At 46.3% G+C, this 17,796-nt stretch overlaps 1 protein-coding gene across 1 annotated transcript in view; it reads right to left on the bottom strand.

Moving 5' to 3' along the window:
• LOC140350845 (high affinity choline transporter 1-like) overlaps positions 1-17,796 on the bottom strand; it is a 58,912-nt gene that overhangs the window by 23,437 nt on the left and 17,679 nt on the right. Inside the window, exons 3-4 of the mRNA XM_072436356.1 lie at positions 11,396-11,551; positions 1,448-1,596 (exon numbers count right to left, since the gene is read on the bottom strand). Coding sequence (XP_072292457.1) covers positions 1,448-1,596; positions 11,396-11,551 — 305 coding nt within the window. The remainder of the gene's footprint in view (positions 1-1,447; positions 1,597-11,395; positions 11,552-17,796) is intronic.

Raw genomic sequence — 17,796 nt, 5'->3', positions numbered from 1 at the left:
CCTCGTCTCACGCGGCGGTCTTTCCTCGTCTCAAGCGGTGGTCTTTCCTCGTCTCACGCGGCGGTCTTTCCTCGTCTCACGCGGCGGTCTTTCCTCGTCTCAAGCGGTGGTCTTTCCTCGTCTCACGCGGCGGTCTTTCCTCGTCTCACGCGGCGGTCTTTCCTCGTCTCACGCGGCGGTCTTTCCTCGTCTCACGCGGCGGTCTTTTGTTTGTTTCGTTATTAGGGATGTCACAATATTCATTTTAGTCACGATCATCATGAGGAGAAATATCATGATTGTACGATTATTCACGATTATCAGAAAAAACAATTAACTTCCCCACTCTTTAATACAGCGTATTCATTTAAAAATAAAATGGCTACAAATGGATTAAATAATATAAAAGAATGCATATTGGCCCCTCATTGTAGCTCTTTTAAGCATTATGTAATTTATTAGTGTGATGATCTTCATGGTAACGCTCGGGGGCGGGGCTTGAAACTTTCCTTTGGCTCAGGCCAACAACAAATAGATTTGTGAAGAATAAAAAAGCATTTACAGGTAAGATTACGCTCCTCCTCCCTCCTCCTCCTCATAATAATAAAGCCATGAGCAGCACTAGCTAGGTAACAATATTAGCATTAGCTCCTTGTTGCGCTAGCAGGGGAAGTAACACTTTCTGCTAAATCTTATCAAATATTATGATCGGTGTTATTTACCAAAGACTGTATATTGCAGGGGTCATTTGAAATACTGTAAAATATATTGTACAATGTGGACAGAATAGATATTCTGTAGGACTATTGTCCTAGTTGTTGATGGTATTGAACAGAGTTATAAATCAGCATGGCATGAAGAAAGACGTGTGCTTTATTCCTCATAAACATGGCCCTTTACAGGGCTTTCACACAAACAGGGGTGTAAAGGCCCTTCAGCTCTGCCTTCAGTCTCATCAGGGTCACAGTGGAGGTAAAGTGTGCTTGTGGTTGGAAAGAGACTAAAGGGGAAGTCTTTGCAAAACCTATACAAGATTTTGTACTGTAAATATTATATGTTTTCACTGTTTTTCACTGTGGGAAAAACAGTGGGTGAACACCATTAAAGCACCAAAAATCTAAATCGCCAACTAAGCCAGTTGGCCTGTCCCACCACAGTCAGGACATCTGGACCCAAGCCTTCCGTTACATTTATAAAAAGATTTGAATTGGAATACTGAGGGAAATCTGAGAGTCCCTGCTTGGACTGCAGAAAAGAAGGATGAGTTAATGTAAGACTACTTCTTTGCATGCACCGCATGCTCAGCTCAGCGCTTTGGTTCAACAACTTTCGCCTTGCACATGCTGTTTCATTCTGTTTTTCATCTGTCAGCGTCTGGTTAAACTGTGGTTTGCAAAGTGGATTTGCTCATGTGGTACAAATGTCTGTAGGCTGCCCGTTTAATCACAAGAGGAAGAAAGTAGCTCACCAGGCTGATGAAGATGAGAACCAGCTGGATTATGTCCGTGTAGGCCACAGAGTAAAGTCCTCCCATTAGAGTGTAGGTGATGGCCACAGCTGCAGAGATCCAGATGCTCACGGTGTAGGACAGGTCCAGGATCACACTCATGGTGACGCCTGCCACAGATAAAACAGACACTTCTCTTAGCGCTCTAAAACAGCATCATTCAACTGTTGATTTGTGCTTGTTCTTTACATATGTAGGTCATATTGAAGGCTAATTATAAAATAAAACAAACCTGCAGTGTAAGCAGTCTCCATTGGGGGAGCGAAAAGCCAAAAACTGCTCAAGCAAGAGTAAATTTATGCCAATTAAATTTATTCTTAATCATAAGAGTGGTTGCCTCGAAGGGGCACTCTGAGAACAAATATATTATATAATACATTATATATAATGAATATTTGGGGAAACTACACCTCCCAGATAACAGTTTATTCAAGTCAACAACTGCTCCTCCTCTCGTATTGTAAGGTTCAGTGCTCCTCTGCTCTTCATCTTCCACCTCGCTCCCCTTGGCAGCGTCATGCATATTTCCACTGCTAAGCTGGTGATATACAATTGTACATTTCCACAAAATTCATCCACTTACCTGCTGTATAACTGAATTAAAATGTGGAACGAGCAAATCAGAACATGACTCCAGCCAATTGTTCTCAACCCTCAACTTTAATCAAACTCACATATTCAGAATTGGTCAACAAATATTTCAAAATCCATCAAAAACGTTCAGCTAAATTTCAACCACATCACATTTTCTCATCTTTCAATTAAATGTATTTTGTAACGCCCAAAATCACAGTAGCCTCAGCATGTTAGCCAACAAACCCAACAAAAGATCATATTTTGTAGTTATTTATGAACATCTGAAATAGTTTATTCTTTTTTGACATTTTCATTCAATAATGTCTTTGTTTTAAAAGGTGTTATTAGTCTAGATAACAATTATAATTATCAAAATACAATTACAATTTCTTTTAAATGTGAGATATTTGACCATGGTAAAAAATACTATGACGACTGTCATTTTAATAATTATACAACTGTTTTTTTAGGAGATAAAGTTGTCGCACTGCAGGTCATCAAACTGGCACATGTTTAAAGTTTTTCAGAAAAGTAGGGTTTTTCAAAACACTATGACAGTTATTTCTTCTGACCAGTGTGACAGATGAGCTCCTTCTGCTTTCTGTGTGACTGTTTCATTTTTCATTTTTTATATCCGTTTTAGATTGAAAATACCAACACATGTTTTACTTTTGTCAAGACTGTATACTTCGTACAGTATACTTCTCTTTATGTCGACACTTTTATCGACCGTCTCTGACACAACTCACATTTAAAAAGGAAAGACACTTTCTAAAAACTTGAGCACTGTTGAGTTACATTTTGGAGGAATCAAGTTCATGAATAAATATACACGAGTATATTTGATGACACCTGACAGCCCATGCACAATAATTAGTTCTAATACTGTGGGATGTTTTCAGGCTATATCTGTCAAATCAATTAAGCTTAAGTGATGGCCTCACACAAGCATCCTAAAGAGTACAACCAATTATACATTTATTCTTCAAAAGGAAGACTTACTTAAAGTGACTCTACCCAATTTTTGTCCATCTAGTTGAGCCAAATTGTTTTTTCCCAGTAAAGATGGATTGTATTGTCTGCAGTGTCTTGAGTTAAAGGTCAATGTCTGACATTTAGCATAAAAATAAGCCTTTTGCCATTTCTTTTTGATTTCTTGGGTATGTGGGCGTGTCCCTCATTCATCCAGGAGTGTTCCATTGTAGAAAAAGGTTCAGTTGTTTCAGCTGGACTTTTAGAAAAAGCTAAACGTTTCGACTCTCATCTAAGAGTCATTGTCAAACTTAGGCCGGGAACTCAGATTCTATTCTGTGGTAGGGCCCGCCCTGAACTAGAAGAAAAATGGTTTTGTTTCAACAGAAACTTACCCTCTTTGTTTTCTAACAAGCTAGCCTCTTGTTTACTATCAGTCCTTTAATGCAGGGGTCCCCAACCACCGGGCCGGGGACCGGTATCGGTCCGCAACGCGTTTGCTACCGGGCCGCACAAGAACTGGAAATAATCTCTCAGTGATGCATCTTCTCCGACGTGACTTTGGCCTGTCACTCATGACACTAATTAGCTCATGACACTAATGAGCTCGTCTGTGGATATATCATGAAAAGCCTTATAGGAAATTACCAATGAAATCCATTAAATATAATGTAAGTATATTATATCTCTGCTCTTGTCCTGCGTGAGAACAACTGATACTGCATTATACATGTATTATACATGTATTATACATGTATTATACATGTATAATACATGTCATCGCGGACGCGTCGAATCAAACACGCTGCCCAAAAGTAGAACCACAAGCGAAAATGAGTGAAAAACAAAAGTCTTTGGAGAGCATTTTTGCAAAGGGGAAAAGACCAAGCGAGGAGCAGACGAGGAGCAGACGAGGATGTTGGACACGTCTCCTGAGCCAGCATTCTGCAACTGCTACGAGATCACCTGTTTTTACTTTTACAAGAGTTTGAGCTCTACTTCCAGTGCCGTGATGGCAACAAGACAAAATTACGGAGCGAACTGGGATTAAACAAACTGTGGGTGTCATTGTTCTCCATCAGTCCTGATGGAAGCGTCTCATTGCACAGAAACACGTGCAGGGCTCCCACTGATTCAGCCTGTGGTGAGTCGTAATTTTTATTCTTATTTTAGCCATATTTATGTGATGAGCTTCAGTGAGAAGAACAGTGAGGACACGTGGAACTGTACCTTATGTTACTCACATTCAGATCTTTTGGTATGGTACACTTAATGTACAAACGCGCCTTCCGAGCTGAATCGAATGGAAAGCCTAAGCCCCGCCCACTTCCGCGAAAGTTAACCTGACCGCGACATAACCTGGTACACCGGTCCATGAAAATAAAACCTACATTATTCCGGTCCGTGGTGCAAAAAAGGTTAGGGACCTCTGCTTTAATGGGTTATTAGTCTGCCCTTTGTGGGAGGGACGGGACATTGAGAGAGTGACTCATACAAGGACCTGGTGTTCATCTGAACCACAAACTGGACTGGACTCATAACACAGACTGTACAGGAAGAGCCAGAGTCGGCTCCACCTCCTGAGGAGACTCAGGTCTTTTGGAGTGACAGGGCCACTCCTGACAGGGCCGCTCCTGACAGGGCCGCTCCTGACAGGGCCACTCCTGACAGGGCCACTCCTGACAGGGCCGCTCCTGACAGGGCCACTCCTGAAGACCTTCTCCTCCTCTGTGGTGCATCAGCTCCTGTAGGTGTGGTCATCACAGAGGGAGAGGAAGAAGCTGGACAAAGCTCCGTCCTGGACTGTCCTCTGGACTCGGTGCAGGAGGTGGGGGACAGAAGGGTCCTGGCTAAACTCACATCTATGCTTGACCATGAGTGTCACCCCCTGCAGGACACTCTGTCCCCTGCAGGACACTATGTCCTCTGCAGGACACTCTGTCCTCTCTGGAGAGACGCTTCAGTGACTGATCCACCCTCGCTGTGAGAAGGAGACGTTTCACACTCTACAACAAACACTGCCCTGAACATGTGCAATACTGACTTAACCATGTGCAATTACTGTCGTACTCACACGCAATAATGTCACATTCATGTGCATATAACTTATGTAAATAGAGTGTTTATTTTACCATTATTATTAGTATTATTTTGTCTTACGTTAGCTGTTTTTATTTTATTTATTTTTATTTATTTTATACCTTATTAAGAAATGAGGTTTTGTCTATAGGAGTTTTTGTTTATAAGAGTTCTTCTATTAAGAGTGTTTTTTAAACTTCCTATAAGTTCTCTGTCCTTTTCCTCTGGATCTACCTGCGTTGCAACAATGAAATTTCCCCATGTGTGGACAATAAAGGAATATCTTATCTTTTTGTGTGTCCCTGGCTCACTCACTTTGTGGACCTGATTAGCATCCGAATGTCCTGGTCCTCTACCTCTCCAGGGGTTCAAGATTCCATTATAGACTACAGGCAGGTTGAATCTTAACCCTCCATTCCTGTTTAAAGAAGGTCTTTATTTTTTAACAAAAATAGCCTCCTTAACTCCTCTTTCAAACCATCTCTATCCCTTATGTCTCGGGACTGTCTGAGAAAATGCAGAGCATTTTTAGACAACCTGAAGTCCCTGTTTATTTTAAACCAGGAAACACTTTAAGACAAAAACATGTTCATCCTAAGGACAAGATGCAAGACAGAAACAGAACAATGTAGTTTATTCTGTCCAATGCAGTGAAGAAAAGTGTAAAGAGCGTTACATAGTGAGACTAAAGAGCCTCTACACAAGAGGCTCTATCAGCACGTCAGACACTGGAGTTCAGGACCTCAGAGTGCCATGCATCTCCATCTTGAAGCCTCTAATCACTCGTTTGAAGACGGTGAGGTGAAGATTTTAAGCAGGAGAAAAGATGGTTTGAAAGGGGAGAGGTCCAGGATATTTAGATGCTAATCAGGTCCTCAGGGTGAGTGAGCCAGGGACACACAAAAACAAAGCAGAGACTAATAGCCCATTAAAGGGCGGATAGTAAACAAGAGGCTAGCTTGTTAGAAAACAAAGAGATTAAGTTTCTGTTGAAACAAAAAAATAATAATTCTACTTCAGGAGGGCCCGCCCGATGGGCCCGATCGCTTATTGACAATGACTCTTGGATGAGAGTCGAAACATCTAGCTTGTCCAGATGAAACAACTGAACCTTTTTCTACAATATTTCTTGGGTATTTACTGGAACCCTAATGCTAATTGTCAAGTATTTGTACGGATATTTAAATTAGGTCCAACTATCTTTCAAAATATGAATGCATTATCATCCCAGGCCTCCACACGTGGAGAGCAAAAACAAGCCTGTAAACCTTTTCACAGTAGAAATGTTTCCAGTCTGAATATAGCTTTGGACCTCTCGCTACATTCCACAGCCCTACACTGCAGCGTCTCTGTGGAGAAGGGAGGGTCAAAGAGCCTGACCCTGACATACCAACTCCTATTTTAGCCTCTCACAACTTACCGTCATTTTTGGACTTGAAGTAACTACTTTCAGGGGCGAAACTCTGAGTTTGATGTAGGGGAGTCGTGAATGCCAAAAAACACTCAGGGGCAGTGATTTATGAAAGATCATAATTATTAATAGTCATCATCATCATCATCATCATCATCATCATCATCATCATCATCATCATCATCATCATCATCATCATCATCATCATCATCATCATCAATAATAATAATAATAATAATATCCCATTATAAATAGGCCCTAGTATTGTTTTAAACATTATAATATGTATTTTATTTAAATAAAATGTGATTTAAGCGTTCTAAATAAGGCTCTCATTTTCATGTGGCTGTTGAACAGCTCTGTGTTTGTTGGTCTTTTATTCCAAACACATCCACAGTATGAGTTTTGAACCTCAGGGTCCATTTTCTTTGAACACAAACTCCTCCCCCTCACTGCCTTAAGTCTAGAGACAGACCAGGACCAGAGCATGTGGAGCGACCTGACCACTGACACCTGAAATGAGCCCACACAAACTGGACCGAGCACCACTATCTGGACCCGTTTGGCTGTGTGGTGTTTATTAAAGCTGCTCCTCGTGCAGGGAGCACCCTCCAGCCTCTGGTCCACACAGAATGAACACTCGCTGTAAAGAGGAGCCACAGAGGAGGAGGCTGAGAGCACGAGTGATGTGTGGCTTTTCTATTGACCCCCGGATGGTTACCCATCGAGCCAACTTAAGCAGCTTCCACACCGCCGCGGCCGAAGCCTCCAGTTTACATTCAAAGTCAATGTAAACGCGTGTCGAGCACGTAGTGCGTTATCCGCGGCGCCATTTCTTCGTTTTTGCGGCGGGATTTGTGTGTTTTCTTACACTCTCGACGCTTTGAGCGCGTATGAGCCGGCCGATGCGGCCGATGCGGCTTACGCGAAGCGTTCAGATATGTTGAGGTCTCTGCAGCTGAAGCGTAGCAGCCTCCGCAGCAGCCAATCAGAGCTGACGCTCCAGTGACCCCTCGCATTTCCGGTATTCCCCGTGGAATTCCCCAAGAAGCGCCACTTTTTCCTTGCTCTTCAACAATGGCAGACGAAAGACTGATTGTGGCCGTGTGTGGGAGAAAGGAGCTGTACCATGTGTTCACGGTGGAACAGAGACAGAACTAAGCCCGGCGCCTCCGTGTGAGGGATTTGAAAACCAAATACGTTAAAACAACGCTCTCGATATTCGCCATTTTACACAATGAAAGGCCACACCGTCATCAACTCCACTGCTCATGCGACAACACCTCTACGGCGCAGACAGCTCGAGCGCACCGTACACGCACCAGTGGCCGGGGCGTCGAGAACGCGCGTCCGGAGCGTAAACCTTTCTAATGTACAAGCGCTCAAATTCTGCGTCAGGCGCGATTAGGCGTCTGCGGTGTGTACGTAGCTTAAGAAATTCAGTAGAAAATGAATGAATGCAGGTGGAGCACTGACTTCCTGATGGATCAGAGGCAGTGCGTGCGGCTGGAGAAGAATGTCTTAGACACTTGGACTATAAGCACAGGAGCTCCACAGGGCTGTGTACTTTCTCCCCTGCTCTTCTCCCTGTGCACAAACTGCAGCACCTCCAGCCACGACTCGGACGAATCAAGTTTGCGGACAACACCACCCTTACCTGGCTCATCTCGGACGGGGATGAGTCTGTCTACAGGGAGAAGAGCAGGGAAGAAAGTACACAGCCCTCTGGAACTCCTGTGCTGAGACATTCTTCCCCAGCCGCACACACTGCCTCCAATCCATCAGGAAGTCAGTGCTCCACCTGCAGGTGGAGTCAGTGCTCCACCTGCAGGTCCTGGAGCAGAGCAGGGAGGATAGCTCTGTATGCGAACTGCAGGGGGTCCAGCAGTGGGTCCAGCAGGGGGGAGGTGAAGGACTTGAGGTGGAGAGGAGGAGTTCAAATGACTTCATGACCATTAAGTCCAGTGATCCGGGGCTTCTTGGGGACAGGGACGATGATGGACAACTTAAAGCTGGGACATGGCATGACTCCCGGAGGTGTTAAAAATGCCAGTGAAGACAGGGGCCAGCAGTCCGGTCGTCTGCGGAGGGGGGCTTGTAGTTGGTGAGAAGCTGGAGCCACACAGAGGCGGGCCCACTCCACACAGAGGCGGGGCCACTCCACACAGAGGCGGGGCCACTCCACACAGAGGCGGGCCCACTCCACACAGAGGCGGGGCCACTCCACACAGAGGCGGGGCCACTCCACACAGAGGCGGGGCCACTCCACACAGAGGCGGGGCCACTCCACACAGAGGCGGGGCCACTCCACACAGAGGCGGGGCCACTTCACACAGAGGCGGGGCCACTCCACACAGAGGCGGGCCCACTCCACACAGAGGCGGGGCCACTCCACACAGAGGCGGGCCCACTCCACACAGAGGCGGGGCCACTCCACACAGAGGCGGGCCCACTCCACACAGAGGCGGGGCCACTCCACACAGAGGCGGGCCCACTCCACACAGAGGCGGGGCCACTCCACACAGAGGCGGGCCCACTCCACACAGAGGCGGCCCACTCCAAACAGAGGCGGGGCCACTCCACACAGAGGCGGGGCCACTCCACACAAAGGCGGGGCCACTCCACACAAAGGCGGGGCCACTCCACACAGAGGCGGGGCCACTCCACACAGAGGCGGGGCCACTCCACACAGAGGCGGGGCCACTCCACACAGAGGCGGGCCCACTCCACACAGAGGCGGGGCCACTCCACACAGAGGCGGGGCCACTCCACACAGAGGCGGGGCCACTCCACACAGAGGCGGGGCCACTCCACACAGAGGCGGGGTTATTGTTGTTGGAGAACTGCTGCTTCAGACACGTGTTGTACTGAGATCTAGCTCTGGACACCTCTCTGCTAAGTCTTTGTAGCTCTCTAGCTCCGCCCCTGTGCTCCGCCTCCTTCTGCCTCAGCCTCAGTTTAAGTGTGAACCAGAGTTTGTCGTTGTTGAAGGTGACTTTGGTGTGAGATGTTTAATGCTGTCCTCACAGACAGTAGGACGTCACAGTGTCCGTGTCCTCATCAGTCTGTGGCAGCTCTGGGAGGACTGTCCTGTTGCTCCAAAAATATTAGATTGCGCTATGTTTTTAAAAGTAAGATTTAAAAAAAAATAAAAAAATCTTGGCCCGCAGACCCCACCATACAGGACAACCCAGCGTGAAACGGGGATGAGAGAAGGGAGGACACGCAGCAAACCACTAGAGCTGGCCGGCCGCACATGTAGCCCGGCATGTGCCCTTCCGCCCCAACCACTGGGCAGCACACTCCAGACTGTTTTAACATCAACAGAACCCAATTGCCTTCAGAGCTCGGTACAGTCCTTGGACATTCAAACTCCTGCTATGGACACAACCTGCAGCTGTCTCTGAGCGTCCTCCTGGTGAGTACTGGACACACATTATATTCAACATTCATGTTACTGTGCTACTTGTGTCAATTTTATTTTAGTTTCTTGGTCGTGTTCTAGGTTTCATGTTTAAAAAACATGTTGTGTTAAGTAATTGTTACTGTAATGAGTTACTGACCACTTGCCCAAAGCGAGTCTGTCTCACGGCTGTTTGCCTTGTTCTACATGACAAACTTACCAGAGCTCAGAAAATACAAGGATTGCCGTTTAAAATGACAAAATTCAGTTTTACACAGTTAGGGTAAAAAAAGAAATAATAAATCCTTGGAACGCACATTTTTAGCAAGCCCCTCTCATATCGGCACCTTTAATAAGATTTGGAACATTAATATTAGGATGGAAGAACATCAAAATATTTACAGTAAAAAGTACTACTTTTTGTTTTTCGAACCAACTTAGCAGGAAGCCGGGGGACCAGTATAAATCGGTCAGAGGGCCACAGTTTGGACATGGCTTATGTGGAGGCTCTGCAGATGTATAATACTGTAGTTTAATCCATGTTACCTTAAGTTACCCTAACACAGTCCTGTCCCTTTGGAATCAGTGGAGGCAAAACTTTGGTCAAAGTGACTGTATAAAACACAGATTGAATGTGCTCTGAGGTCTTTTACATGTCAAATACAGATGTGATGAGAAGGGTCTGCTGCAGTGCACAGCTAACCATCTCCAATGCCAGCAGTTCTTCCCACGTGTTGGTGTTGGGTTGAGTATGTGTGCTATCTCTTTGATAAAAGCAGTATGAGAATGTGAGGGCGTGTCCTGCAGTGGGACTCTCTACATACATCACACATAATCCCCTGTGGTGATTATGGCAGGGATTACCACATGACATGCACTCTTTGTTTGGAAAATGTCACCACAGATCTCAGGTTGCCATGCTCAACACTTAAAGCAGGGATGGTACAAAAGACATTCATTTTCAACTGATATGTGATTTTTGTCTTGCTGCCAATAACTGATATATATATATAAATTGTGGATATATTTTGTAAATTCAAGAGGTCACAATGTCTTTTTTAAGGATAGGTTTTAGCATAAAAAAACACTCAAACACTCAAACGTCCTGTGGGATTATTAACAGTTTTTCAAAATCTACTACAATTAATCTCTTAGTCAGAGCTGCATAGTAAATGTTTTTTTTTAATTTATTTTTAGAACTTATATTTCATTAACACATATATATATATATTAATGACAAAAATAAATAAAAACATTTGTAAAAAAACTGAAGCGTCTCAGAGTACATACTCTGTGTAAGCCACTGGGACTTTGGTGGTGCAGTTATTTCCATCAGCTTCAGTGAGGCACCTGGCATCACCGAGCCGCCCGAGCAGCTGCCTCTCTGCTGAGGTCCGCACGCGCGCACGCGCAGACGCGCAGACACACAGAGACACGCACAGACACACACACGCACGCACTCTCTTACCTAAGCCTATGAGGGTCCCGGTCACCCACATGATCTCAGAGATGAGTGAGGCCAGAGATAGTGCTGCAGTGGGCACTTTGCCATACTTGATCTGGAAGGGGTCCATCATGGTCACATACTTGCTGTTTCTCATGGGCTCAGCAAAGAACAGGCCGCCTGAGGAGACAAGAGCAGACACATCATACAGGTGGAGCACAGGTGGAGCGTGAGCAGACACATGCTCATCATACAGGTGGAGCACAGGTGGAGCGTGAGCAGACACATGCTCATCATACAGGTGGAGCGTGAGCAGACACATGCTCATCATACAGGTGGAGCACAGGTGGAGCGTGAGCAGACACATGCTCATCATACAGGTGGAGCGTGAGCAGACACATGCTCATCATACAGGTGGAGCACAGGTGGAGCGTGAGCAGACACATGCTCATCATACAGGTGGAGCACAGGTGGAGCGTGAGCAGACACATGCTCATCATACAGGTGGAGCACAGGTGGAGCGTGAGCAGACACACACATGCTCATCATACAGGTGGAGCACAGGTGGAGCGTGAGCAGACACATGCTCATCATACAGGTGGAGCACAGGTGGAGCGTGAGCAGACACATGCTCATCATACAGGTGGAGCACAGGTGGAGCGTGAGCAGACACATGCTCATCATACAGGTGGAGCACAGGTGGAGCGTGAGCAGACAGCAGGAAGTGGAGCAGGACATTTCCATCAGAGTTGGGAGTACGTCACAAGTAAGTCACATCATCAATATGCAAAGCTAAACTTAATTTGAATTAAACTTGTATATTTAATTCAAATGTAACGGGGTATTTGGTCCGGAGACTTTTTACAAAACGCTAACTTGGTCTTAAATTGTTAGTTTACTGTTACACAGGATTTATTTCAGTTTTCATATTTTCACTTTCAGTTTATTGTTACACAGACTTTAATGCTTCAAAAAAGTGTTATTTTTTATTTTAGTATTATTTTTTTAATAAGCCAATGCTCTCAATGCAAATGAAAAACAAGAATATGGGTCACAAAATATGACATTTCAAGCAGTCCCCCAGTTACAGACAGAGGTGTGGTCTAAAGTGGCCCCTAAACATCACAGGCTTCACAGATTTGTATCAAGATGTTTAATATTATTCATTTATTTAAAAAGGGACAGAACAGAGAGCATTGCCATGTCCATAGGCCTCTAGCCAAAGGCTCATTTGCAGACTGGCCCCTGACACATGGGCTCCTGTTAAGTGTAACATTGGGGGACAGTAGCCTTTGCTTCTTTGCGTCACGTCAGAAATACACGGCGCGCGTCCGCGGGAAACGCTCTGATGGCGCGGAATGAAAACAAATGTCTTTTTTCAATGAGCTGAAAATAACCAGGAGAATAAACCCTGGGGTGAAGATCGGACCGTGTACATCTGACTCTCGTGCTTGTCAATAACATCTGAATTTTAGCATTTTGTACGAGCGATCGCCGTTATTGACCAGGGGCCTCGCGGTGCAGGGGCCTCGCGGTGCAGAAAAAAAGGGAATATTATCATTAAATTGGGCCGGGAAGCGTTTGACAGTAGTCGGCCATTACAGTGTGAATTTGCATGCTGCGCGCCGATTGGTCGACGAAATGTGCAGAGAGGCAGCTGCTCGGGGTGGCTCGGCGATGCCTGATTGGCTGCCGAGCCGTGGTCCGGAGAATGCAGAAGCTCCTGGTATTTGGCCTGGTCGGCCCCCGTACCTGGACGGGGTGTTTTCTAAAAGCCTGGTCATGGTGCAGTATCTAAGACTTTACTAAATGCGTATGAGCAATAGAGCCTTCAAGGAGTGACATACTAAGAGTTTTTATACAAGAGTGTTTTTTAATCTAAGTCATCTGTTTATTATTTACTTCTGTGCTTAATTTTCTTCTGTACCTAATCTGTATTGCAACACTGGAATTTCCCCATTGTGGGACAAATAAAACGTTGTCTTATCTTACTTTGTTTTACTTTTATCAGCTGATCTTCCCAGATGTGGCCCTATCCATGTCACAACAGTTGGAGGAAGCGTCTGGGGAAGGTGACAGCCGCTCACTGAAGACCTGGTGGACGTGATGGGTTTGGAATATCTGCACACACGGCCTAGTACTGATATCAGTCCCATCACGTTGTTGTTGCATTATTGTGCAGTAGATTTGTTTAATTACATGGTTCTTAGCATGTATGCTAATTTTAAGCTAATTGTTAAACTAAATAATTTATGCAAAACGCTGCCACTCTGCTCTGGTATTCCTCATGTCTGACCGAGTGGTTGTCAGATGCTAAAACAGCCCTGTTTGTTCATAGTTTGAGTGCTAATGCTAACTCTCCTGTATGGAACTGTACCAGCTGAAAGAATGCAGACGTTCTGTTCACAAACACTGGAAGGTTTTATTCTTGGGTCCAAAGCCACGTGACACTCTCATTGCTACTGCCATCTTGAGGACAAAAGTCACATGTTCACTGTGGGCTGGGCCAACACAGGATTCCTCTTCTGTAACATCCAGACTGTTTGTCCAGACATGTGTTCCTGTGGTCAGGGGGGACCAGTGGACTTACAGAACTCACTCCAGACTGAGGCCGAGCTGTTTGTTTCAGGTCGTTAGCAGATGCTAATGCTAGTGGTTATACTAATAAACATTAGCCTACTTGCAGACAGTTTTATGGAGCCTCTTTTCCAACTGCCCAGGTGTTATATTTTAGGATCAGAGAAAGTCCGTGCTCTTGAAAGCTTTGAACATTGAAATAAATAAGAATATTGCCACAACTTTTTTTTTTGGGACCCAACCCTAGTGGGTCCTATGTCCTGACCTTCACATCTAAGTTCAACACAATCTACACACAAGGCTGCTATAACATGCATTTATCATTTTATAATTAGACATAGGGGGAAAAGAAAATATACAGGGGTGAAAATATCTCAGGACACTGTAGAGCTTTAGGGGCTTTTTGGTGCATATGTCTCTGATTACAACACCAGGCTCTGCCCGACCTGACCTGGGCGTTTTGAACCTACAGTGGTTGTTAAACCGGTTTGGAGCTGTGGTTAATGCTCGACTGGCACATGTGCGGGTCATATCTGTAAACATGTCAGCTACCTGTAGAAAGCACCTGCGCTGCTTCACACTCTGGGACACTTATCACTGAGAGGGGAGGGTTTTATGACACGTACGGTTTCATTTGCTACACTTCATATCGCAAAAATACGTTTGATCAAAAAAAGTATACTGGATGAGAATACATTTATATAATTTTGAAATGCTAGAAAAGGTATCAAAGAAAAAACAGAAGAAAAACGCCGCCGAGAACCAGGCGAGCAATGCTACACCCAAGCTAGCTAACGTTAGCTCCCCACTGGTGCCGGTCCCTGTGCACCCAGACGTGGGCGGCGCTTCATCTGCATCGGTCACTGTGCGTCCTGGCCCAGGCTCCACTGCAGTCCTGGCCAATCACAAGCTTGTTCCAGCTTCAGATCAGACTCATCTGCAGGTGATACTCGGAGCGGGACAGAGCCGGTGATTATGGTGGACCTGCAGAAGATAACTGATAAGATTACGCTACAGAGCGCGCCACAGCACAGAGCGCCACAGAGCGCCACAGAGCGCACCACAGCACAGAGCGCCACAGCACAGAGCGCCACAGAGCGCACCACAGCACAGAGCGCCACAGCACAGAGCACTACAGAGTGCCACAGCGCGCCACAGCACAGAGCGCTACAGAGCGCCACAGCACAGAGCGCTACAGAGCGCCACAGCACAGAGCGCTACAGAGCGCCACAGCACAGAGCGCTACAGAGCGCCACAGCACAGAGCACTACAGAGTGCCACAGCGCGCCACAGCACAGAGCGCTACAGAGCGCCACAGCACAGAGCGCTACAGAGCGCCACAGCACAGAGCGCTACAGAGCGCCACAGCACAGAGCGCTACAGAGCGCCACAGCACAGAGCGCTACAGAGCGCTACAGAGCGCCACAGAGTGCTACAGCGCGCCACAGAGCGCCACAGCACAGAGCGCTACAGAGCGCCACAGTACAGAGCGCTACAGAGCGCCACAGAGTGCTACAGCGCGCCACAGAGCGCCACAGCACAGAGCGCTACAGAGCGCCACAGTACAGAGCGCTACAGAGCGCCACAGAGTGCTACAGCGCGCCACAGAGCGCCACAGCACAGAGCGCTACAGAGCGCCACAGTACAGAGCGCTACAGAGCGCCACAGTACAGAGCGCTACAGAGCGCCACAGCACAAAGCGCTACAGAGCGCCACAGTACAGAGCGCTACAGAGCGCCACAGTACAGAGCGCTACAGAGCGCCACAGAGCGCCACAGCACAGAGCGCTACAGAGCGCCACAGCACAGAGCGCCACAGAGTGCTACAGCGCGCCACAGCACAGAGCGCTACAGAGCGCCACAGAGTGCTACAGCGCGCCACAGAGCGCCACAGCACAGAGCGCTACAGAGCGCCACAGCACAGAGCGCTACAGAGCGCCACAGTACAGAGCGCTACAGAGCGCCACAGAGTGCCACAGCACAGAGCGCTACAGAGCGCCATAGTACAGAGCGCTACAGAGCGCCATAGTACAGAGCGCTACAGAGCGCCATAGTACAGAGCGCTACAGAGCGCCACAGAGTGCCACAGCGCGCCACAGCACAGAGCGCTACAGAGCGCCACAGCACAGAGCGCTACAGAGCGCCACAGAGTGCTACAGCGCGCCACAGAGCGCCACAGCACAAAGCGCTACAGAGCGCCACAGCACAGAGCGCTACAGAGCGCCACAGAGCGCCACAGAGTGCCACAGAGCGCCACAGCACAGAGCGCTACAGAGCGCCACAGCACAGAGCGCTACAGAGCGCCACAGCACAGCGCGCTACAGAGTGCTACTGTTCAAAGATTTACATGAAACTTTAGATTTATCATGTCACAGGACATGGATTAGTATGACGGAGGCACTACGAGAATAAAGTAATTCAATTTCGACATTAAAGTCATAATAATAATATCACAATCTTATGAGAATAAAGTCGAAGCCAGAAAAAATAAACTCAGAATTTAACAAGAATAAAGTAATAAATGTATGAGAATAAAGTCGTAGTTTAGGGGCCGGTGTCAATGTTCCGATTCACTTTACGCAAATTCACAGTCTCTGAAGTGTGGAGTTACAGTAACAGTCGAACAGCAGGCCATTTCAGAGTTTTTATCAAAAATACAAAGTGTACTTCATAGAAAACATTTTTGTGCACGGTTGAATTGATTTTTTGAAGAAGAGACATTAATTATTGAAAAGGTTAATTTAATGTGATAGCACCAAAAATGGATGCATAGCGATGATTTTTGTTCTATAACTTTTTCACCGGTGACATAACAGTGTACAGCATTCAGTGCAGCGCCCCCTTGTGATGGCCTTAATAACACACTGAAGTGTCACAGAAAAGCTTCATGTCAAGTGATCAGCTCCAATAAAATATTGCTGGAGGTTTAAAGTGGATATCCTGAATCTGACATGATCTCAGCCCATTTCAGTGTTTGACTCTTCAGTGAGTAGCTATTGGTTTCCCAGAAATAATAGGAAGTGAACAATCCAAGTTCCAATCATCCCTTAGTATAATTCATGGAAAACAAAAAAGTGAGAGTAATTACAGTGCATCTGGAAAGTATTCACATTTTTTTTCACATTTTCTAAATAATTATTATTACAGTGTTTTTATATAGTGATTTTTTAGTATCTGCTGCAGAATTCGTTCCTTTTTTGGGCTACGCAGAAGAGAAAAGCGGGCCGGTGTGCTCGTGCGCCTGCAGAAGTGCGGCGCGTGTATGCCATTACCAGGGATCTTCTTCTTGTCTAACCTTCGCTCACTTTCAAACAAATTGGAAGAACTGGCGCAGCTGATGTTTTGTGCTTGACGGAGACGTGGCTCAGCGAGTCGGTCCTGGACTGTACACCTGGAGGGCTTCCAGCTGCTCCGAGCCGACAGACAAGGAGATCTCTCTCCGGGGGAAAACACAAGGCGGCGCACTCTGTTTCTACATAAACAACGCCTGTTCTCCCCATTGTGGCCCCCTCTGCAAACCCCTGTCCCCCACCTCCCCCACCACTCTTACAGTTCAGGAACAGGATGTAAGCAGACTATTTAGGAAATCCAACCCCAGAAAAGCTGCTGGACTAACATTTTGAACACCTCCCTGGAGTCATGTCACGTTGACCATCATTTTCCCTGTCCCCAAGAATCAGAATCAGAAAGGGTTTATTGCCATTGTCAATGAACAGAATTCATAAACATAGGAACTTGTCTTGGTGATTTAGTGCAACATGAAACAATGAATAAGTCAAAAGAGAAACCTGCCATGGGATAAAGAAAAGATAAGAAGCCCCGGATCACTGGACTTAATGACTACAGAAG

The sequence above is a fragment of the Eucyclogobius newberryi genome, unplaced genomic scaffold, assembly GCF_026437365.1.
Source record: "Eucyclogobius newberryi isolate DKJ021-1_F unplaced genomic scaffold, fEucNew1.0.hap1 SCAF_8, whole genome shotgun sequence".
In the NCBI taxonomy this organism is placed as follows: Eukaryota; Metazoa; Chordata; class Actinopteri; order Gobiiformes; family Gobiidae; genus Eucyclogobius; species Eucyclogobius newberryi.
The sequence above is the reverse complement of the archived record's forward strand: the minus strand, read 5'-3'. Positions and strand labels throughout refer to the sequence as shown.